This window comes from Dermacentor andersoni, chromosome 1, assembly GCF_023375885.2.
Source record: "Dermacentor andersoni chromosome 1, qqDerAnde1_hic_scaffold, whole genome shotgun sequence".
Classification (NCBI taxonomy): Eukaryota; Metazoa; Arthropoda; class Arachnida; order Ixodida; family Ixodidae; genus Dermacentor; species Dermacentor andersoni.
The window spans coordinates 199850181-199873562 of record NC_092814.1 but is presented as its reverse complement, the minus strand read 5'-3'; the positions used below and the strand labels follow the sequence as shown (position 1 = coordinate 199873562).

The following is a 23382-nucleotide window of genomic DNA, read 5'->3' as shown; positions in this document are numbered from 1 at the left end:
TTGACACGCTACGGATGTACCTCCGGAGTCCGGAATTCGACCAGATCTTTGGTTCGCAGTTGGATGGTATGGAAGCCGCAATCCTGAAGTCCGCACTCGCGAAACGTGTTCAGGGGACGCTAAACCACTTTCTTTCAGCGGCAATAAATCAGTATGCCCATGTTTGCATTTTTTTTTTATAGTCCACATATTACGAAATAGCGGATATAGCGAAGTGATTTCCAATTCCCACCGACTTCGTTATAACCGGGCTAGACTGTAGTGCTGCAAGTGGTACAGTGCTGTGCGGTGACGGTATGCAGTGACAGTGATAGACTGTGATTGTATGTCTATGCTCCTTTCTTTCTTTATCTCTACTTTGCTATCACTTTACCTCCCACTTCCCTCTCTCCCCAGTATAGGGTAGCAAACCGGATCTTCCCATCTGGTTAACCTCCCTGCCTTCCCCTCTCTCTCTCTCTCTCTCTCTCTGTACTTTTGTGTGGTGCCTCACTTCTGCAGCCTGATGTCTGCGCCTGGTATCTGCGCCAGCTAAAGTGGGCCTAGTGAGCAGAGCTCATGATGAGGTTCTCTTTATTGAGGGGTGGTATGATAGATAATGTTACGAGATATTGGGACAGTATGATAAAAGAGGCAGCATGCAGTGTGCTTGGTCACGAGTCCGAGGTGCTGATGAGGGAAATGCGTAGCCGTGGGTCCGAGGAGTTAGCACGCAGTGTGATTAGTTGTGCAGTCGGAGGCGCCAATGCACAAAATGCTTAGCCATGGGTCCAAGGAGTTGGCGTGCGTTGTGCTTGATCACCGAGTCAGAGACACTGACGCGTGAAATGCTTAGCCACATGGCCAAGCATTGCGTGCTCTATGTGCTTCCAAAGCGCTGATGCTTGAAAGGCTTAGCTGTGGGTCCGAGGATTTTGTGTGTGAAGCTTGGTTGCAAATTCTACGTCACTGATGTTCAGTAAGTTTAGCCACAGGTTTAAGACATTCACAGACACAATGATCGTCCGTGCTTCTGCCAGGTCCGTGTAGCACATGTTGTGACACTCGTTGAGATTACAGTTGTTGAGATGGTGAGAGGTTGCGAGGTGCAAAGCGCAGACAAAGCCCCTACGGACCGAGCGCCGGACCCATGGCAAAGCATGCTGAAGTCGTGTGGCGGGCGCAGCCAATCAATCACTTTGGAATGACCTTCAGTCATTTGCTTTTTGTGTGCTTCTTTCTGTGTGGAGGAGGTAGCTGAAGTAGCAAATTTCAAGACGGAGAAATGTGCTTTCTGACAAAATCAAGATGACGGCACTCAGTTTCGCTGTTCCAGAGATATTCCAGAGGTGTAGTTGTTTTGACAAGCACTTTGCAGTGGCACGCATTCTGTTATTTTTTTAAAGCATAAAATGCTTTTAGCTCCCGTTGTTGGTGGCCTTCAAGTGACCTTGAGCCACAAGCCAGAGCCTTTATCCGGGTTTATTGCTCCCACTCTGTCAGTCTGTTGTCAAATGTTTACATTAAACTTCTTGCATGATAGAAATGGCCAACTCCAACTTCTGTTTTCTTGCTGCTGAGCACAAGGTCATGGGTTTGATTCCTGGCTGCTACTGCCACATTTCAGCGGGCACAGAAAAAAAAAAAAAGAAAACTCATTTGTACTGCGCTTTGGGCACACGTTTAAGAACCCCAGGTGGTCAAAATTAATGTGAAGCCCTCCACTTTGGTGTCTCTCATAGCCCCCTGTGTTGCTTTGGGACGTTAACTCTGATCAATCAGTCTGTTCTTTTGCAAGTACAAAGTGGGAACTCGGATCATTAGAAGTGGGACACAATTTCCCACATGCATAATGTGCAGGTATCACTTTGCTGTTCAGTTTTAGTGCTTCATTTTGTTCAATTGTTTAGAGGATGCTGCCAGCAAAAATTCATGGTTTGCTGCTCGGGCATCATAATAAGCAGGGCGATGCTTGTTTGTACGTGCACAGAGGTACATGTACTTCCAACATAGCATGAGGGGGCTGCAGTGCCCCTCTGCAGTGCCCCTCTGGAACCATTGTTTTCGCACTATTTCAAGCAACTTGGCGATGGGAATGCTTGGGAACACATCCTGTTAGCAGTTCAGCAGAATAGCATCTCTTGTGTCCTTTCAGAGTTTAATAGCATTACCTACTTTCACATAGGTAAAAAGAAAATAATAAATTTTCAGATTTTATGTGCCAAAACCACATTATGATTATGAGGCACACCGTAGTGGGAATTTTGGCCACCTGGAGATCTTTTAATGTGCACCCAATGCACGGCGTACGAGTGTTTTTGCATTTCTCCCTCATTGAAATGAGGCCACCATGACCTGGATTTGATGCCGCAACCTCATGCTTAGCAGTGCAACACCATAGCCCCTAAGCCACCATGGTGGGTACTTTAACATAAGTAGCTACCACTATGTACACCTGTGAGCAAAAGTATGCAGACCATAGGGTCAACGAAAAAAATGAATTTCCTCTTAAGGAAAGTAACATGCATTAACTGAAATTGACGAGTATACTGGAAAGTTCACAATGCCATCTTTGGACTGCAGTCCTCAATTTCAAGTTGCATTCAGAGGCAGAGGAGAAAATCAGCTTTACTGCACTATCCCTGGCCTGTATATGTCGTAGGTGTACCTCCCATGTACTCTGCTCACAGGTGTACCTACCATAGATAACTATTCACTATAAGCTGTTACCCCACTTGGCTTTTCGCAATAATTTGTTTTTTTGTGGCTCATTGCTGCCACTGTGATTACCTTGTTGCTATGGGGCCCACAATTACAGAGCAGTGTCTTTTCCCAAAGTTGATTATGAATCGAAGTTGGTACTGTTTCGAATAAAGACAGACATTTCGAGTAACAGTAAAGCACATTGTATCTTTCACTAAATTTCAGTATACAGCAGAACTTCATTACAGTGAATTCGTCGGGACAGGAAAAAATTACAAAAAAAGAAAGAACTGTACGAGTACCTTTGGTATAGCCGTAGCTCACCATTTTGACTTTCTGTAACTAGGATAAGAATGTTATAAGCATAGTTGGTTGATTCTGTTCAAATATCTGTTCAAGCAAATATACATTCTTTATTGAAACAGAGATTTCACATCTATGGTTTTGCCCATGCATTTCATCATCTGGGCGTGGGCTTCATAAGGCTGCTTTGGTTGTTGAGAAGAGACGGAACCTTCCTCTTTGACATGTTGAACAGTTCACTGGCAAATACAACACTGAAGCTTGTAAATAAGCACTGGGCAGCTTCAAAGAGGCAGTTTGTGGTACCAAAGGCTGCACGAAGCAGTTGTTACTGCACAAGATGCAGACCAAAGGAAAGAGGGGCTGCTATAGTTTATTTATTTTGTTTATTTATTTACCTTCAAAGCCAGAGCATTACAGAGAGGAGTGGAAAAATAAAAAGAAAAAGAAAACAAGCAACTACGACAGAGTACAGTCGCAATATTCGTTATCGATGACTGTCTTGAAGGAGGTGACATCAGTGATCAGAGCAACAGAAACACAGGCGGGTGGTTTCGGTCAGTGCCAGATATCAAGATAAAGGAATCGGCATATCAGTTGGTACAGCTGAAGGCACGCCAACTTTGAACATGTGGTCATTCCGGGCTGAAATGGTGGGCAGTAAAGGGTGTCTCGGAGAGTTGGATATAAATGGTATATGAAATAAAGAAATGTGCAATATCTTTCAACTTATTATATTACAGTTGAATCTCGATAATTCGAACTCAAAGGGGCCTAAAAATTTGTTCGAACTAAAAGAAAGACTTGTTCTTGAAGTATTTGTACTCCAGAGCATGATGCACGAACGGTATGAGTCATGAAATATCGCAGCACACAATCGCACAGTGAGCAAGGACCACGAAACTGCCTACGCCGCCCAATGCTCGCTTTCTGATAACAGCAGAAAACGAAACTTCAACGAGCAATCTGGCGCCGGCGCCGAAGCAGGCATGCGCGCTGACCATCGAAGGTGAGGCAGTTACCAGGGAGTTGAGTGGGAGGGCGAGGAGAGCGTAGTTGCTAGGAAGGGTAGGAGAGAAGCGGATTTGCTCTCCTATCAGCTTGATGGATGGCGCTAATTACCTCTGCCACCTAATGCTCCCACCAGACATACACATTGTAACGCTACTCGTGCATCGTTTGGGTGTGCACCCTCTTCCTCCATTGAGCACGATGAGACGTCGAGTGAGCGCGTCGTGTGCGGACTCGTTACAATGTGTACATCTGGTTGGGGCTTAAGACTGCCACCGAAGCAGCGGAGTTGCCAAGGCTGGACTGGGCCTTCGCCGCTGCTCCCCTCTGCATGCTCCCATGCTTCTTCCTTCATCTGCTGACAGATCGGCGCTGCGTTTACGTTCTTCGCCCTGTGGTCTTAATGCATCATGTCTTATGAAGATGACGAAATCATTTCCACTGATCGTAATCATGGTGGTGCTCTCCCTTCTATTGCGGCATGGCCACGTTGAAAAGACAATAAGAATGAGGTGCTGGGTGCCACCTTCATGCCCTTGTATTCAGGGTCTGTCTTGTCATACAGAATCCGGTATGGCACACTGTCTCCAACAATTTTTTCACTAGGACGTCTCAGTTTAGACTCGTCATTGTAAAAAACAAGCGCAAATGAGACCAAACCAAGCTAACCAAAACAAGTGCAAGAGAGAGCTAACGTGAGCAGATGATGGTACAAAACAAGCGGCCATGCTGAACCAGACAAGAGTACGAATGGAGTGGTCGGGCGGGTCCGCATGACACCAGTTTCCCGCACGTACATCACTAGTCTCCTCTGCTCATGGCTTGCTTGCCGCCATGGTGAGCTGCAAAAAATCGGTCCAGGACCGATCCCTCTGGCGGCACGTGCTTTGCCGCTAGTGCAGCTGGGGCATTACAGCGCAACGCAGAAATGGCGACCTTGCCATTTGAGAGAGTGTGAAATTTTCGTAACATGGCTTTTTCTCGCGCTCAGTGTTGAGGGGTCTCTCTTAAGCTTTTACTCTATGGCGGCGGAAGGGCAATGTTGGTTGGGGGCACCGCCGCATGATTTGGCGTGCCGCTGAGAACATTGTCAGAGCACGGTATGTTCGAATTAACCATCGCAAATGCTTGCATGTTCAAATTACCGGGCATTTTCGCCCATTGGAATACACATAACTTTGACAGAACCACAGCGTTAGTTCAAATAAACCGGAAGTTTAAATTGAGCGTGTTCGAATTAATGAGATTTGACTGTATGATATATTAGGGAGGTTGACACTTTTCTTTTTTTTTTTTTTTTTTTTAATTTAGCTGACACGAAGTACGGCCATATAGTAAATAAAGCCAACAGAACTGCTTTGTAGTGCTTCAGTATTGTTTATAAGTGAAATTGTTACACGTGTAAATGCTGCCACCAAGTGTGCCATGATAGTAAAGCATGACCACTCTAATAAGAATTCAAGGCAGCCAGTGCATATACGAATTGTCGCAGTTACTGAAAGTATCTTTTGAAGCCTTGGTGAGTGTAATAATTTATGTCGTCGGAAAGCCATAGCTCTTTGTACCTTCTTTCTGCTACATAATATTTTCGTATTCTTCAGTAGCACCATTCATATAATTTTAGATATAGTAAAGAAATTAATTTTTTTTCTTCTATGTACACAATTTTTCACAAACCTGTCTTTACTACATCAATGAGAAAATGGATGCCTATGGGAGTGTATTAGGGAATTGCATTTCTATTCACTATAACTATATGCAGGTTCAACTATAACGACGTTCTACTGTATTTTCACTTAAACCTTGGCATTTATAGACTTTCAAGGTTGGCAGGACTGGTAGTGGTTGTGACGACTTCGAATTAAGTTTTAATGTATAGATATATCTAATGTAGGTAAATCTATGTAGAGCAAATGTACGTAGTACTGTGTTTACTGGAAGGAGTAGCGGTTAAGCTCTCCTTAGACTTCATGTGCAGGCAGGTGAAAGTGACTGTGTTTATTTTGTTGTTTGTGACCCTTGTTCCACTGCTGGCTTTGGTTTAAGTGAACTAACTCATATTTTATTCTTTCCTTGTGCTGCTTTCTACAGTCTGCTGGAAATTCAGACAGCAACCGTTGCAAAGTCTGCAATGAAGAAGTGAGTACAATTGGAAGTAGTGTGCATGTCTTGGGAGATATTTCAAAGATTTCCGCCAAGCGGGAATGAACTCTAACAAACAAAAGTTTAGTTCTCCTTCTACATGTCACATGATGCAGTGTGTCCGTGAGCGGCGCGGAAGGTCTCGAAAACAGCATTTGAAACCACCGTTAGCGGTCTAACTATTCTGAATGGATGCGGTAGGAAAAGAGTTAATCAAATTAGTTGTGCTGTAATTCATTAGTTGGAGCTAAATTCATGCAATGGAAAATTACCATCCACCTGACTGCAGCATAATGTAGCCTTTGTAGCATTATCCATCACTTAAAGTTCATGAGATGTAGTTCTTCCTGAATATTGCTGCATAGCAAAGACCAGTTAGCAATTGATGGCAGTGTAAACAGTGCCACACGAAAAAATAGTGTTACATAGCACTGTAGCACACAGAAAGAAGAATTTCAAAACCACTCAGCTGTCAGTCTTGGAGTGAAGTTTGGAGAGGGGTTCTTGCAGCACATTTTCGTGATAATATGCTAGGTTGTGCTGAAATTTCAACCTCAAGCATGGCTGTATGGATGAAAATACAGAATGTGTATTTTTTAAGCAATGTTTATCACCTTAGCTACCACTTCTATTACTGTATTGACCTGATTCCAGTGTGTTCGAGAACCTAATGTGCACCCAAACTGCTTATAACAAAAAACAAGTAACATGTCCCTGATTTTCACAGTGAGAAAAATAATGAAATATGCAGAATTTACCGTTACAGAATGGAAATTTATTCACACTGTCAATGGACCACATGTCATTTTTCATGTTATCCATAGTGTTTTAGTAATATTTCTTGAATAACTTGGCAACCATCATGAATAGGATGGTATACCAGTCCTCAGCAAACCACTTTGCCAGTTTGTCCAGCAATGCATGCTAGTTTTCAGAACTCCAAAAACATGCAGTGCACACTTGTTGCCACTACTACAGTTGAACCTACTTATAACAATATTCAAGTACCACGAAAATTCCATTGTTATAACAGGGTTATATGAAAAAATGAAATCAAAATGGGAGATGGCATGGCTGTTCCAAGAAAACTATAATGGCGGGGAGGCCAGTTCTCCCCACCACCTTCCTCCATCCGGCTTCTGATTGTGTTGACTCGTCTAACTGTTTAACTCTGCTTCCTACAACAAGCCGTGGCTGTCGGCGTTCAAGAATGACACTCTTAGAACAACTGCAGACAAGGGTCACGGGCGGAAAGTGACATACGAGCTTTACCGAGGCATCGTTTTGGTGGCCCCAAAAGGCACCTTTTAACAAATGCTGGAAGGTTGCCGCGGCAGCAACTCAGCTTGAGAAATCCAGACCAAACGCTGAGACGAGATCGGCACGAGCATCTAGCCACATACTTCCCACTTGCTTGCACGAGAAAACCGCATGTCCGTTGGCCCTGCTTGGTTTAAGCGAAGTTTGCCGACATTTTTCTCCAAGGCATCCAGGTACTCCACGCAATGAAGCGCAAGGTCCCTCGGGAAAACAAGCCCATGAGGGACTGAATCATCTACAGGACCTCCGACCTCCCGCGAGGACAATGCCGAGGCAGCCTGCCTTACCGCATCAGCGCTGCCGTCGTGGTCGTCACTGTCGCTATCTGATGCAAGCAAGTTCACGACGATTGCCTCATCAGTCAGAAGCCCTTAGTCTCCAAATCTATAGCAGTGCGCTTTTCACCGGCAACGTCGTGCATTTCCGATGATCATTGGGGGGGTCAGCCATATTTTGTTTCTGCGGCGAGTCAAACGAGGCTGAGAAACTACGTAGCCAGGAACGACTTCGACGCGAAAAACAAAGACAAGCACGAGCGATTTCATCTGTTAGCTTAATTGCGCAAAATGAGGGCCCAGCGAGCAATCTGAGAGCAGTGCCGGCAGCATTGTCAGCGCTGTTAGGGTGGTGCATTTGTGTTTCGGAGGGTGGCGCAGCACAGAGCTATGGGCACAACCCATTTGGGTTCAGAGGATTGGAAGGGCGACGGCAGAGATGCACGCGAGGCTGGTGTGCACCTCTCATGGAGAGAAGCGCGCGGTGGCAGTTGGGGTGGCGGGCGATCATGCAGTAGCTCACATTTCACTTTTTCTTTTTTCGTTTCAAGGATTTCGCATTCAATTACCATTTGGCTTGGGCACCCAGCAGCCAGACTTCTCGTTATCGTTATAACCGATAATGCGGCTTGGGGACATTGTAGTAAGGGGGTTATTTCTCCATAGAAAGGATACAAAAGTTGATGGTGCAGTAGCTTTTCATTATTATAACCAATATATTGTTAAAACCTGTATCGTTATAAGTGGGTTCGACTGTATTATCACGTGAAATAAGTTAGTTTGAATGAAAGCACACATCCTCATTGCCAAGCTACATGGTAATGTGTTCTTTTTGCGAGCTTATTGTAACAGTGGCAATGAGGGCTCTGATGACATGTTGTTTGCAATGCTGCAAGTGTGGGTTTAGTCCCGTATGCAATTGTAACACACAGGCTTATATTGAAAAATATTTCTTGGAAAACAACGTGGGTATTAGAATCTGGTAAATTCGGCCTAGAAATGCAACTGGCTTTCAGGTTTTATGTATTGAATACAGTTCTTGCATGTAGTATGTTCAATGAAAGTACCGTATTTACTCACAGTAAGGCCAGCGTATATATATATATATATATATATATATATATATATATATATATATATATATATATATATATATATATATATATATATATGAACGAGAAGAAAGAGGGTTAACCGAGGGGCCTGATTTTTATTAGTCATATCATAAGAAGCCAACAAACACTGACCCCAAGGACAACATAGGGGAAATTACTTGTGCTTAATAAATGAAATAAAGAAACAATAAATTCATGGAAATTAAAGTGGATGAAAAAACAACTTGCCGCAGGTGGGAACCGAACTCACAAGCTTCGCATTTCGCATGCGATGCTCTACCAATTGAGCTACAGCGGCGCCGTATCCCCATTCACTTTCTTGGGTATTTGTGTGCCCTAGTAGAACCCTGGGAGTGTTAGCCAGCGCGACCACTCACAAACCTTGGCGGCGGATGTAGAACGTCCTTTTTGCCGCAGGCGTCACGAGAATGTGATCTTTTTGGGTGAAGGCAACTGGTCAATAAACCCACACATGCTACCTGAAGGCATAAAGAAACATGCATGCATGCATGCATGTATGCATTGTGTGTGTGTGTGTGTTTTTTTTGCAGGGTGCAAAAAATATGTATTCTAAACTCGCTGGCAAAATTTGTGGTTGCAGCACGTGCACTAAATTAATGTGTATTTGCTTTGGAAAAGGGGCTTAGTTGCTTCTGTATGGGATGACCTTTGACGTTGTAGCTTCACTCGCTTTCTCAGTCCTTGTTTCTTGTGATGCTTTTGGAGCTGGAGTCCAGCTTAATGAAAGCATCTTTCTTTAGAGAAGCTTATTTGTTGATGACTATTTAACTAAAGTACTGTATTTACTCGAATAATAGGCTATTCTCTGAGACCATGATTGTAGCGGACGAGTTGGCATGTGCCATTCTGTTTGAATATAGCATCTTGTCACTAGCGAGGACAGTGCTCTGTGGGAATAAATTGGTGGTAAAGAGGCCAGGTTAAAGACGAGGAGTGAATTTTGCACACTCTTTTGACAAGTAAACAGTTTTATCACTGCGCAGTTATAAAACTGTTTGCTAATATGCACCAACTCGCCCAACAAGTTCTTCTAAGCTTTTGACAAGTGTTGAAAACAGTAATAAAGTGCATAATGCATGTTCCATTGAAGTCGAATGCCACAGTTGAATGCCTTATCTAATTCGGCTTGCATTCGAGGGAAGTTTTACTTTTTTGTGTAATCGCCTTCCAAATTTTGGAGTTGACAGAGAATTGAGGCTGGCCTAGTAAATATGGTAGTACCTGTGTGTAATGTGGTAATTTATGTCATGCCGTTTTTCTGTGGTTTGTGTGTTTTGTGGCTGAGTGCTTGTTTGTGGCACATATGTACAGTACGAATTGGAACGTGGAGAGGTTTGGCTGCCTAGTGGCCTGTCAACGGCTCACTGGCTGCAGACGGCTGCTGTGTTGGTCATCATGGGCAGCGCAGTCTCAGGTGCCTGCCTGGTTGTCAAGGTCTTCGATAATGTTGGCATCCGCACCCTTGCTGTGGGCCTCGCCCTGCTGGTTGAATATGTGTGCTTGCGGTATGTTGATAGTTTACTTTGTACTTAAACAACTTCACATTTAAAGTGGGGTAAAATGCTATTGAGAGACTGATTGCTTTTAGGTGGCATTAGTCAAGTTTCAGCCAAGCTCTCAAAAGCGTCTTCTTTCTTAGTCTTACCAGTCATGTGGAATCTCTCCTTTCTGACTTAATGATCATGCACAGCCTCACCAAAGATAGTTTGTCACCTGCCGTAAAATGGCATTGAAAATTCTACATTCAACTCCCTATTCCGGAGCACAGTAAATTATTAAGTAATCAGAGGTAATTAGCACCTGCATTCACTCAAGGGGCATACTAGTACTTGTGAAATAGGTTACGCTTGTGAGGAGGATAAAACAGCACACAACTGTGCTGTTTACAGGTCAACTAAAAGAGAAAGAGAAAAAAGTTTTTACAAGAAGCAAATGTGCCCATTTCACAGATGCACTAAGGAGGAAGAAAGACATTAATGGCAACAGTGTCATTTATTACTTATGACAGTTTTGGGACTTCTCTGAGTGAACTGGTGTGTTGCCAAATACTGCCAAATTAATGAATTTTTGGATGTTCTATAACGAAACTGCTGTATGTTCTTTTGTAAGAGCTGCACCCCTTGAGTTGGACCTAAATATAAAACAAAAAATTTCATAGACCCCACGTATTGTGGGAATCGCCCCTGTATTCAGAAATGCGTCTTAACTTGAAGCCCATGCATGACTTAATATAAATGATGCCTGGTGCGAACGCGCCGAAGACACTCATTGCGTTTCCTTCGGTGCGTTCACGACAGGCGTCATTTAAATCAAGTCAAGCGTGGACTTCAAGTTAAGATGCATTTCTGAATACGGGGGTCAATATTAAGCGAAGCATTTGGCGGGTACTAGCTGGCTATCCAGAATTTTCTGGGTTTCTCCAGAGCAATATCAGGTAGACTATTGCATTTGTCTAAGTCTAGTAGTTGTGTGTGTGTGATGCAACCATATGTGCTTGTGACAACAGCAGCAGGACGACGATCATACGACTCCATTGGCATCATTCCTACTGTGTCTGTTCAACTCGAATTTATGGGACATGCCGATTGTTGAGTTCTGCATAGGTACTGAATGGGCATAAATGAAAGATACATGGATTGTGACAGGATCTGCGACTATGTGTTATACAGTCATACATACCTATATCCAGGTCACGTGGTCCATGTTAGAATGATGATGGCATTTGTACTCCGCCAAAAGAAATGTTAAAATGTGATCAAACTGGGTCGATAATGAAGACGGTACAATGTTGCACAGCTTCTATAGTGCTAGCTGCTACAAGGAAAGTGCGGGGGAAGTGGGGAATGCCTACATCCAAGGACGACTTCATCTTGTAATTCACGCTTGCGGTGAATTAGACTCCAGCTGCACCAGCTCTGCAGTTACGTTCCAGCAGCTAAAACAAAGCTAAAATAAAGGCGTCCCACGGTCTTTGCATACAGTGGCAAGCATGTCAGTTTTTCAAAGCAGGCACAAATTTATTTACTTTTTGTTTGTGTGTGGGCTGCACTCATATAATTCGTGCCCAAATTTTTGATAAAGTACAGCCATTACACATTAATATACAGTAAATGCCCTCTCAAAGCCCTAGAGAAATACATGCATCCTCTTTGTTTCGCTCGCTCTCTCTATATTGATCTAGTGTTAACTTTCCCTACTAACAAATGCTCAAACCTCGTTATAATGAATTGAGGTAAGGAAATAATGGATATAACGAAATGAAATTGTCCTACCAATGGATATTCCAATGAACTAGATTTATCTCCGAAAAGTGGGCTGAGTATATTGCTTTTCGTGCGATTTGGCACTCATTTAATGTGGCAGTTCGAAACTTCTGCATTTAATACACCGGTGAGCAACGCTGGTGCAATCTCTTAGGCCATGAGCTGCCAAGCCAAGCCATTGCGGCGAGATGCACTGCATGGAGGAAGGAAAAACTTTTTTTTCCCTTCCTCGGCTATTCGCTAAGTGGAGGGTGGCTGGCTATGTGCTCAACATCCTCGCTCACAAAGAGGGGCCATGTCAGAACAGCGGATCAGTTGCATAGTCGGCATGCCTTGTTATGTTGTGTCTGCGTTCTAGCTGTTCTCTTCGACTGCTTCACCGTTTTGTCGTTTTCATGACAGTATGAACTAGCCAAGCGGAAAGTGGGAGTGAAACTCTACATTGGAACAGAAGGCAGCTATTGTAAAGGCTGTTGTGTCAAGGTCCAAAAAGTTTCACGTTGCAAAAGCCTAAGTTTTTTTTCTGTTTTAATAAAATATTGTTGCATACGTGGCTGCATAACAGTTTGGTTGGCCACAAGACCGTCTTCTTTGCCCATTTAAAGTTATGCACCTCATTGGGCATATATTGCAGTAAAGAGCAATAATGGGTATAACAAAGCAATTTCGGCTTCCCCTTCAACATTGTTATAACCAGGTTTGAGTGTATAACATACCATTTGTCACCAAACCAAAATATTACTAGCCATTTCGTGCAATGTATTCACTTCAAAATGGTTTTGCATGCTAATACATGTTGCATATTAAACGTTCAGCATATTGTGTTTTTTTGTAAAACATCAAATCTTATCCTTCAACACTGCAAATGGCATGCCACTGTATAGAACCAAGATCAGCATCTCCACCACATGTGGTACGTCATGTGTGCAGCAAGCTAGATGCATCGTTTACCATGCACCAGTTGTCAGCATGTATTTTCACCTGTAGCCTTATGGTGAACCTCGAACCAATGTCTCACTGCTACCAAATGTTGAGCTACTGTAGTGAGAATGGTATAGGAGTGTAGACACCAAATTTAGAGGACAAATTGTCTATATCATAATCTTTGCATGCTTATGAGGAATGCTTTCATGAAGTATGGCTGACAGCAGACGGCTAAAGGGTAATTTATTTCAATTTTAAAGAGTAAAAATTAAACACTGCTCTCTTCTCTGGGCTTATCGCAATAGCAATAATAAAAACATCGTTGTTAAGGGCAAAATATTGTGACGTTAAGGACGCTGGTGGAGATGCATTTTCAGTGCGCCTGCGTTTGCCAAAGCACAGCCGGCAGTGCTCGTCTCCCGGCCGTGCGAGTGCGCGTCTCCCACCTAGCTCCAGCATTGACAAACATGGGCATACGTGTGAAATTGAGATGACACATCGGTTAGCTGTGGGTAATGCTTTAGTGGTTCACACGACCTCCGTGACGTCGGGTACACTTAATTTATGTCGCTTAAAGGTTGTTCACCCCTGCTGGCGGGAATATTGAAACGAGAAACTGTGCAGTAAAAATTGAGTGATACTTCATTACTGGGGATGCACTCATGCATGTGCTGGTCGTTATTATGGTCCCCTAAATGCTGTGTATTACCTAAGAGTAAAAAATAGTCGCTCGAGATTTAGGTATCTGCACACCTTTAACAATCAAAAATCAGTAGCCAAAATCTGCGTGCTCCAACTAGCATGACAGCTAAAATGTAAAGTGTTGCAAGGCGCTTCGCACTCGTGTGTGCGATGAGCGATGGGCCAATGTGCAATCAAACGAATAAGACAACTGCAGTTCTCGCTCGGCACATATGAATATGGTTTCGACAATGCAGCAAAGACTTTTTGCTCATCAGAATAATCATCAGGAACATCTGTGAATCATTTACGGCACTGCATATGCAAGGAATATGCATGTGCATATACAGCCAAGGCCAGAGTGTTGAACCAAACTTTTTTTTTTTCATTCCAATTTTCATTCCACTTCAGTGAAAACAGTTCAGTTCAGATAAGTTTGAGAGTGAAATATGACTGGTTCAGATCAGCTTGAACCAGTTTATGTTCATTTGCCTGACCTAAGAATGATTACAAGAAAACAGCGAAAATTGATTTTGTACAAAAACTCGATGGTGCTCCTAGCTGTGTGGAAAGACTAAAAAAAGGTAATTTCTATCACAGCTACTTCAGTTTACGTGCCAGTGTGATCAAAAGCGACCGCCTAGCTAGAAGTGCTTCATTGCAGTGATTACAGTGAAACCTCATTAAACAGTAGTTGGCCAGAGCTCGGAAGAAGTACGCACTAAACGGTAGGCCGTTTAGTGCGTACTTGGAGGCCGTTGTTTCGATCTCTGAGGCTTGTTGTTCTGCCGAGCCGCCCGATGGAGACGACACACCGCCGTGTTTGCTCGACGAAAAGTGTAAATGCTACGTTTTAACCGATGCATACGCAATAAGCTGGTACGGTTTATGCAGATACAAAACACATGTTCAATGGCCGCTGAGTCGGGGATTTGACTTTACTACTTTTAAAACGAAACTACTGTTTAAGCGGGTACGGTTTAACGAGGTTTTACTGTATATGTCTCCCTCACCCCCAGATAACTACCTATTTGAGTCGCCAATTTCAAATGCTCATGGGTGTATTACGAACATATCTAAGGATGTTGGCACTTGTCAAATGACAGTTAGCTCATGTGCATTTACAAATGAGGTTGTAGTTGGGTTTAACGCAGAAATAGCGTTTTTGATATGCTGGCTGGGTCATGCATTTATTTGTTTGCTGTTCTCTTTTGCACTGAAAAATAGTCTGACTGCTTTTAAGGCTGCGACAATGACTGCCAAAATCTCCAGTAAGTAGGGCAGTTGGGGGCTTTGTTCATTATGTGGGGTCAAATTTTGGGCAGTTTTTTTTTCCACAGTCCCCTCTGAAATGTAGGAGACGCACAGTATGATTCAGCATCTGATACGGCATCCAATGCGCTGGAACGGCAGTTGAATCCGAGGCATTTTGATATGTCATAGCTCTGGAATGGCAACCGGATGTGAGGCATCTTGCCATGCTGCTGCATGCCATACCACCGTACATATTGTACCGTACCATCACACGATCTATCGCACGATCTATCGCACGCCAGGTGTCCGATCTGGCGCTACGGGGGATGGCCTATGGCACTACCGGACGTCAGGTGTCCAATCGCCTGCTGTTCCGGCACATCGGACACCAAATTGTACAGTGTCCCCCCTAATTTTGTCGCATGCCAAGCCTCCGATCTGGCACTATGGCATGGCAAAACTCCTCGGATTCGGCTGCCATTCCAGCACATTGGATGCCATATTCGATGCCAAATCGTGCATTGTCTCCTAATTTTGTCGCATGCCAGGCATCCAATATAGCGCCACGGCACAGCAAAACGCCTCGGATCTGGCAGCCATTCCAGCATGTCAGACCCCATACCAGACACCGAATTGTACCGTGCTTCTCCTACTTCGTGGCGGCAAGTTCGGGGTGCGATCATTGTGCAAGAAAAAGAAATAAAACACTTTTACTGAAAAAGTGGGAGGTGCATTCATTACATGAGTGCTTACATTATGCGAGTGAATACAGTAACTTTATTCAACTTTATTCATCCAGGCAGCCAGAAGCACCATTAATGTATTTTTCCACAGTGTTGTATGATTTTCCATTTAGCAGTCAGATAAGTGAAGTTGGAAGTGAATCATCGTGATATAAATTCTGTGATATAGTGATGTGAATTCTGTGATATAGTGATATAGTGAGTGACTCTGTTGTTGGCTGTGCAAACTGAAAGCTTTATGGCCACATGTGAGCTGCTTCGCCCTGAATCCTTTTAGCTTACAGGAAAGCTAGTGGTACTAGTGGATCGGGTTGCAGACCACCAAGCTACTTTAGTTAATTGCTGCTCGACTATCCACTACGTGTGCACAATCTCATGCTCGAGCATTGTAGATGGATAATTTGAGTGACGTGGTACAGCAAAAGCTGGCTTAGCGGCAAAACTTAAATTAGCTGCGGCAGCAATATTCATGACGTTGCGCAGCAGACTGTCTCCAAATTATTGGACAGTTTGTATCTGGTAGCCTGAAATTTCACTTGTCTCTGTACGTAAGTAGTAGAGGCCAGTGTCTCATGTCTCGGTAACCAGCAATGTCCCAAAGGTTGGTTGTCTGAAAATCTGTTGGCATATGTTTAACTTCTGTGTGGACATGCAGAGGTTAGGCAGGCATTAGTAATTGGGTGTTTTACACTTAAACCTGGTACATTGAAAAAAAAAAACTTGCGGCACAATTTGTAGTTCAAGGCTGGAAATTACAGGAGACAAGCACTATTTATTTGTGCAAATGTGGTATGATACTATAGAGCATAAAGAAATGTTGCTGGAGAAGAGGGCCCTTCAGTAGCATGTCAACACAAGCCATTCAACTGAGATGGGGTGGTTATCTTGCAGGCTGTTGGGCATCAGCGTGTTGGAAGCCTACCAGCGTGCCAAGTACTCGGCAGTTCGCATCTTGGGCAAGCGGCTGTCAGGTCCCGGCACTGAGCGCATTGTGACAGCCACTCCGAGTGCCCGCCTCGTAGTGCCTCGCACCGGAGGGCACCTTCCAGCTGACCATCGTGCTATGCTTACCACTGCACTCGTGGCACCGCAGCCAGCCACTGACTCGGAACTTGTCATTTGAGCCCTTGTCTCCTTTCTTTCCCGTCTGTGCCTCCCCCCCAATCCGTGAGAGAGCTGCTTTTAGAGGGGCTGCATTGCTCTGCTGCTGACAAAATTGCAACTCCACTCTCTGGGGGACGCAATGGTTGGGTGTTCCAGGCACCTGCTCCTTGTAGCCACCAGTAGGTCCGTGTTCATAGTGGTGTTCACCCCTCATAAAATACTGCCTAAAGATATGCAGTATTGTTCAGTTTGAGCGTCCCTTTGCACACCTCCTTTCCAATGCTCATTTTGGATGTGACCTTCGACCTGCGCAGCTAGGTGAACGCTTGTGAAGAAAAAAAATAGACATCGTGACTAGCAAGGACAGTGCATATACTGGTGCTGCAAATATGCCTAGTAATTTAAATAGGAGGTTCTTTGGTCCTGTGCGTGTGTGAGTGCATGTGTGAGTGTTAAGTATGTGTCACTTCCTTTCTTATACTTGAATGCTTTTTAGATTCGTTTCCCTCTTGAAACTCTTATTATTATTATTTATGAGCTTTCTGAAAAATGTATATTCATTCCTTTAGTCCAGTGTTAGTGCTGTTCACATGGACTAATTGCAGCCAAAGAATGTTCACTGAACTGTACGTACAAGAAAAGGTAGTCTTTTCTTGATTGTGCAGGTTTTCTGCCTATAGCTGAAATACACAAAGAAGACCTCTAAAAGCAGCCTCTCCCACTGAAAGCAATTGAGAAATGTGGCCCCAAAGACAAAGGAAAAAGTGTAATTTGGCAGAACTGATGACGTCCCCTCACTTGTTGCTGTCCGTCAAGTTGCATGAAGGTGTTGTCCAGTGATATTTACAAATTGGCAACTGTCTGGTGTAGTTACCTGCCCTCTTCTTGTCACTAGCCACAAGCATGCATGGGCACAGCTGGGATGGGCTCAGTTTTGCCAAGTACTTTTCTTTTTGTGCTGTCTTATGGGTGGTGTTAGCACACTACCATCTATTAGCACACTTGTCAAGCGCACTTGCCATGTTCTTCCCTCTTGTGTTCAGATCTGTGCCGTGCTCTACCATGCTTGCTCTGGTATACTGGCATTGCGCATGTATGTCTTCTTTCTCTGTAAAGTAATCTGGACCCATTGTTCATTATGCCTCCTGGAGTCCTTTGCCGAGTATAAATATACAGTGTCTTTCTAACTAACGCAGCTGGCGGAACCTGAAACTTGGGAGTCTGCACTATGAGAGAGGGAAAATACAAGGGATGAACTTGTATTTCTTTTCCTGGCTGTGTGTTTAGAGCTTGTGCAATGAAAAAGTTCGTTTCACCAAAGTTGAAATTAAACTGCCAGGCAGGCCGAGTGAGCTTTAATCTGGAGGATTTGCCTTCACTGCAGCACACTTAGTTTTGCTTTCACGTGACAGATGTTTTGACCTCTTATCATTAACTGGGGAGTCTGTGGTAGAAATAATTAGCGTTCAAGGGTGTTTTTGCGCAGTTGTGTGCATTAGATGCTGGTAAGGCTTGCATAAGGCCCGGTTTTTTCGTTGCTTGCTAGTCTGGGCAGTGATGTAAATGGGCACTCCCTTGATGCTTAAAACAAGTCATGTTAGCCTGAGCTTGGCTACCATATTACCCAAGCAAATACTTCTTAGGCCATTGAGAAATATATAGCAATTCAGAATATTCTAACTTGCACTACGATTGCTGTGAGGGGAGTGCATGTTGCGCAGCCATAAAGGTATTTGACCTTTAGATGCCAGCAATTCAGTCCAAATATTAACAGTGTTGAATTCTGTAGGAGTCCTACACTTGTCCTGTCACAAGTACTTGTTTCACAGTGAATTTATGCATGCATATGTGTGTGCTCTCTGTCACAATGTTGTTTTCTGTAGGTTTGGTTAAAAAGAACCGGTGAAAGCTTTTTTTCTTTTATGAATCTTGTCTGTTCCAAGACCATTCCAGTGATATATCAAAAGGCTTTCAAGAAGGCATACACTTTGGAGACTACGTCGTTATATATAGCATAGAAATGCATTTGCTGTAGACTAATGTATATAATCTTTACGCACAAGTTTGTTCTGCTAAAAACTGTGCATGTAGAAAGCCATCCAAATGGAAGCAAATGGAAGTCTATTTTGCAGCAGTGTATAGTTATGAAGAGCATGGAAACTGCATTCAGGCTTTAGCTGCTGTTGCTATATAGTGAGACTCGAGTGATCATCATGCATACCAAAAATTTTTGTGCACTGAACAAGTGACTAACATCATATTCTACTGAGTGTTCTGGTTCTTAATGTTTGCCAAAACAGAGTTGAACCTTGAGGTGCACAGCGTGGAGATGGTGACAGAACATAACGCTTTAAATACAGCCTCTGCTTATGTTGTCTGTCAAAACTGTTGTGCCAATGTTAAAAGCCAGGGCATCAAAGACAGGTTTATCGAATTTGTATGCATGCATTGTTTGTACTTTTCTTTTTCTAGGACAAAGGATGTCCTGGTCACAGAATCTCTTAAAATGCACAATTGCAATAGGGTTACTGCTACGTATTCTTTTTTGCTGAAAGTGCACTGTCGGTGATCTGTGGCAATACTTGTGTACATAAATTTGTGTTATTAAATTATATGTACCATTTGCTTTCATATGCAGTCCGGTGTAATTGCAGAAACTGTTCTGTTCCCTCATATATTGGTATTAATAAACTTTTTTTTTTATCGCTTGTTTCCAAGTTTCTAGTGGTTGCTCAACCAGATTGAAAGTGCATTCACTGGTCTGGGCCAGAGTTCAGCAGCTTGTTAACATTGAAATGCACAAGTGCTGTTAGTTCAAATCTTCCTAGATATCATTCCTAGAATGTCCTTAGATAGTCGCAGGTAGGATGCTGGCATGTGAAGACATCGTAGTATTATTGACTGAATTAGTAATGTTCATTTTTTTCTTCTAAGAAGCAGCGCTTGATTTTTGAACTTCACTTGCCACGGGGACTAGGTGTGGCTTTCTGCTGCCGTGCAAGAGGTTCCGGGCTCAATGTTTTGCTGCAGCGGTGTCATTCCAATGGTAATCTAATGCAAAAAAAAAAAAAATGTGCATGTACTTTGATATTGGCGGCGAGGAGTTACGGAGTCGCCATCTATCGGAAGTGCCTCGCTGGCGTAGTATGAGGGATCACGCGGCGCGCACCTCATAGGTTTTGCTGTCAGCGCTCACTGAAAACACCACGCGCGAGCTCTCCCAGACATTTCTGCAAGTACTTTCGAAACGAGAGAAGTTTTTTTACTGTCTAAATAATAATCTTGGGCAACCTTAAATCACAGAATCGTTTACAGACGCTATCTCTTTACCGAATACGTACAGTGAACGCCGCTGCGCGCAGTCGTCGCGATGGAGTCTCCCGAACCGGCTTCTTGCGTGAAAGGTAGGTAAACGCTGAGAGCAAACTATGTGAAATATGTTCTTATAGTGTTTGTATAACTAAATGGAGCGTAATAGAATGAAGCCTCAATGCAGCGATCGCACAGATTCGCAGCGACCGACTGCGCGTCTGCATGCTTGTCCGCGCACTGTTTCGCTTTCGCCGTGTACGCGTTTTCGCATCGTGCCATGAGCTTTAGGTCGCAGAATATGAGCATTTGACAGTATGCAAGCAACCAATGTTGCGTGGGCGCTATCAGACCTGTTCAAAAATAATTTCATTGTAGAGACTTCGACGCCTACGATGTCGTAAGCCGTCGCGACGATTCAATCTTTTTTTTTTTCTAAATTCTTGGACGTTTCAGTATTATTTCTCGAGTTGCGTCGCACTGTATGTTTATCGGTGTTCTCAGCGTGCGATTTCCCGCTGCTTTTTTTTTTTTTAATCCAATGCATTAATTTATAACACAAACATGACCATATGCCATGCTTTTTTTTTAAATGTGCTTCTTACCGCTCCCTTTCCACTCCAGTGAACTTGCCAGTATATATAGCATCGACAAGTTCATAGACCAAACCGTCATGACATTAGCCGGCCAGCGGACTGGGCGAGGGTCTCAGTGCGCGTTTACCGAACATCGCAGACCCGGCGCCGTAGCAGAAATTTTCCTCGTGTCTGTGCTTGCTGCATACCGGAGTTGTAGCCGATGACTGTTTGCCGGTTTGATGTTTCGCGAGCCAAGCTTCACGCAGCTTCTTGTCCTGCGGCTACGTCCGGCCTTCTTGTCCGGAGGCTGACACCGGCCTCCGTTACGTGCGTCCGGCACTGCGGCACCGAGCAGTAGCCTACCATGTTGCGCGCCTTCAAAGGCAGCCACTACCTATTGTAGTGCTTTCAAGCGTTGTAAAGGAGACACTCGAAGCGGGAAAATCTCGCCACTAAATGAGGACAGCAGCGTACGAGGGAATTTAAACTCTCGTTTTCAGCTCGCTTCGGCGCTCCCGAAGCAGCCGACGCGGCCGCTATATCCACGTGATCCCTAATAGGACGTCACGCCGACGGTGGCGCCAGCTTTTCCAGTACGTGGTGGAGCTCGAAGCCAATAGGTGCATGTTACAAAAACGCAGGGGGTCAAAATTAAACCGGAAGCTTCCGCTATAGCATCTACAGTTGACTTCGTTAATTCGACCCCGACGGGACCGACGAAATTGATGGAATTATCCCATGTGTCGAATTACACAAGATGCAGAAAAAAACTGCTACACTGCTGATTCATTTGACATTTTCCCGTTTCTAACATGCCCCCTAATCAGACGCGCGCCCACTTTGTGTGTCTAAGAAATATTTTTTAACGAAAAAAAAAGGACACTGCACGCTGCCGCGCCGGCGGACCGGAAGTTCGTCAGGAAAGGTTGCTCCGTGCGGGTCGGCCTGTGTTGCACAACGGCGGCTGGCTTCCTAAACTCAGCTTCGCCGCAGTACTACAGTGTAGCAGTACATCGGTGTTGTAGCCGCAAAGGAAGTTTTGGTATCGTGTCCGATTGCACAAGCGCAGGCAATATGCGGGAAAATTTGCTTAAAAGAAGCAGGCGCATGTTAGAATCGGGTAAATACCGTACTAGATATTGTGAGCTACAGTTATTGCTCGAAAATCTTCCTAAGACAGAAAAAAAATTGGCGTTTTCGATGGGATTTTCTTTTTCTTTACGTGTGTTCAACTCGTTCACTGTCCCCAAAGAGACGCCTCTAAAGGGGTCACTATATATAAGGATCAAGCGCGCACGTGCTGGCTGCTCAAGTTGCTATCATGCTGATAACGCGCATGCCGTTCATTACTGGAAAGTACCGGGCTCGCAGCGTTAAAGAAAGGAAACGCATCAAGGCAGAAGAGTACGCATTTGGTCTGGTTGGTTCATGATTACGAGCAATAAAAACAGCGCTAAACGACAGGACAAGTGAAGGGACACAGACAACAGCGCTGACTAACAACCAAAGTGTCTTTATTCTTTCAGTCAACATATATATGCTCCGCCGCTATCTCAAACCACAGAATCAACAGAATTGGGCAATTGTTAGCGCTGTTTTTATTGCTCGTAAGCATCAAGGCAGATGACGATTATTGTTGTGTGGCAGAAGGGGCACTCCAAAGGGAGTAAACTCTTCTTAGAGTGTTAGGCAAAGTTACGCTCTTTGGGGTGTATCTCTGCCACACAACAATAATCGTCATTTGCCTTGCTTGCGTTTCCTATCTTGAAAACGCCGCACCGGCTACTTTCCTGTCGAGAATGCTATATCATGATGATAACGCGCATGTTGTTCGTTACTGGCAAGTACCGGGCTCGCCGCGGTAAAGAAAGGAAATGCGGACAAGACGGATGACGATTATCGTTGTGGCAAAAGGGTGTAATTTTGCTTAAGAGTGTAGACAAAGCTACACCGTTTGGGGTGTATCTGCCACACAACGATAATCGTCATCTGCCTTGCACTTTCCTGTCGGGAATACTACACTCTTAGAAAAATTTACGCCTTTTGGGGCTTATCTTGTCCCACAACGTTAATTAATCGTCATCCGTATTACCCTCGTTTCCTTTCTTTAATGCTGCGAGCCCGGTACAGCCCGGTACTTCCCAGTTACGAACGGCATGCGCGTTATCAGTGTCACGCAGATTCTCGACAGGAAAGTAGCGAGCGCCGAGTTTTCAAGAAAGGAAACGCAAGCAAAGCAGGGCCGCTATTTTGTAGCGATGCCTTATGCCTTATTCTATGCTATTCTTATCATCCACCACACACGGCCGCCTGATCCCGTTGATAATGTGGGCAGACCGTCGCTCTGACTACTGGCCAAGCGCGAAAAGCCTGGAAAAGCATAGAATCGGAAAAGGCATCGCTACACAGATGACGATTATTGTTGTGGGCCACGATTGTCGTTGTGGCAAAAGAGTGTAATTTAGCTTAAGAGTGTAGAGTGTAGGGCATTGCACTTTTAGGCAAAGTTACACCCTTTGGGATGTATCTCTGCCACACAACGACAATCGTCATCTGCTTTGCTTGCGTTTCCTTTCTTGAAAACGCCGCGCCCGCTACTTCTATTCCTTTGAAAGCGCGAAAGCGCACTTTATAATCTAACGAATCCAATCCAATCC

At 44.1% G+C, this 23382-nt stretch overlaps 1 protein-coding gene across 4 annotated transcripts in view; it reads left to right on the top strand.

The window, feature by feature from the left end:
* The window catches only part of LOC126546883 (uncharacterized), a 77554-nt gene extending 58006 nt beyond the window's left edge, over positions 1-19548 (top strand). For all 4 annotated transcript variants that reach the window (XM_050194604.2, XM_050194600.3, XM_050194601.3 and 1 more), the window contains 3 exons: positions 6088-6135; positions 10181-10374; positions 16626-19548. In XM_050194604.2, the coding sequence (XP_050050561.1) occupies positions 6088-6135; positions 10181-10374; positions 16626-16857 (474 nt within the window). In that variant the 3' untranslated portion in view covers positions 16858-19548. The remainder of the gene's footprint in view (positions 1-6087; positions 6136-10180; positions 10375-16625) is intronic.
* Positions 19549-23382: the final 3834 nt, after the last annotated feature.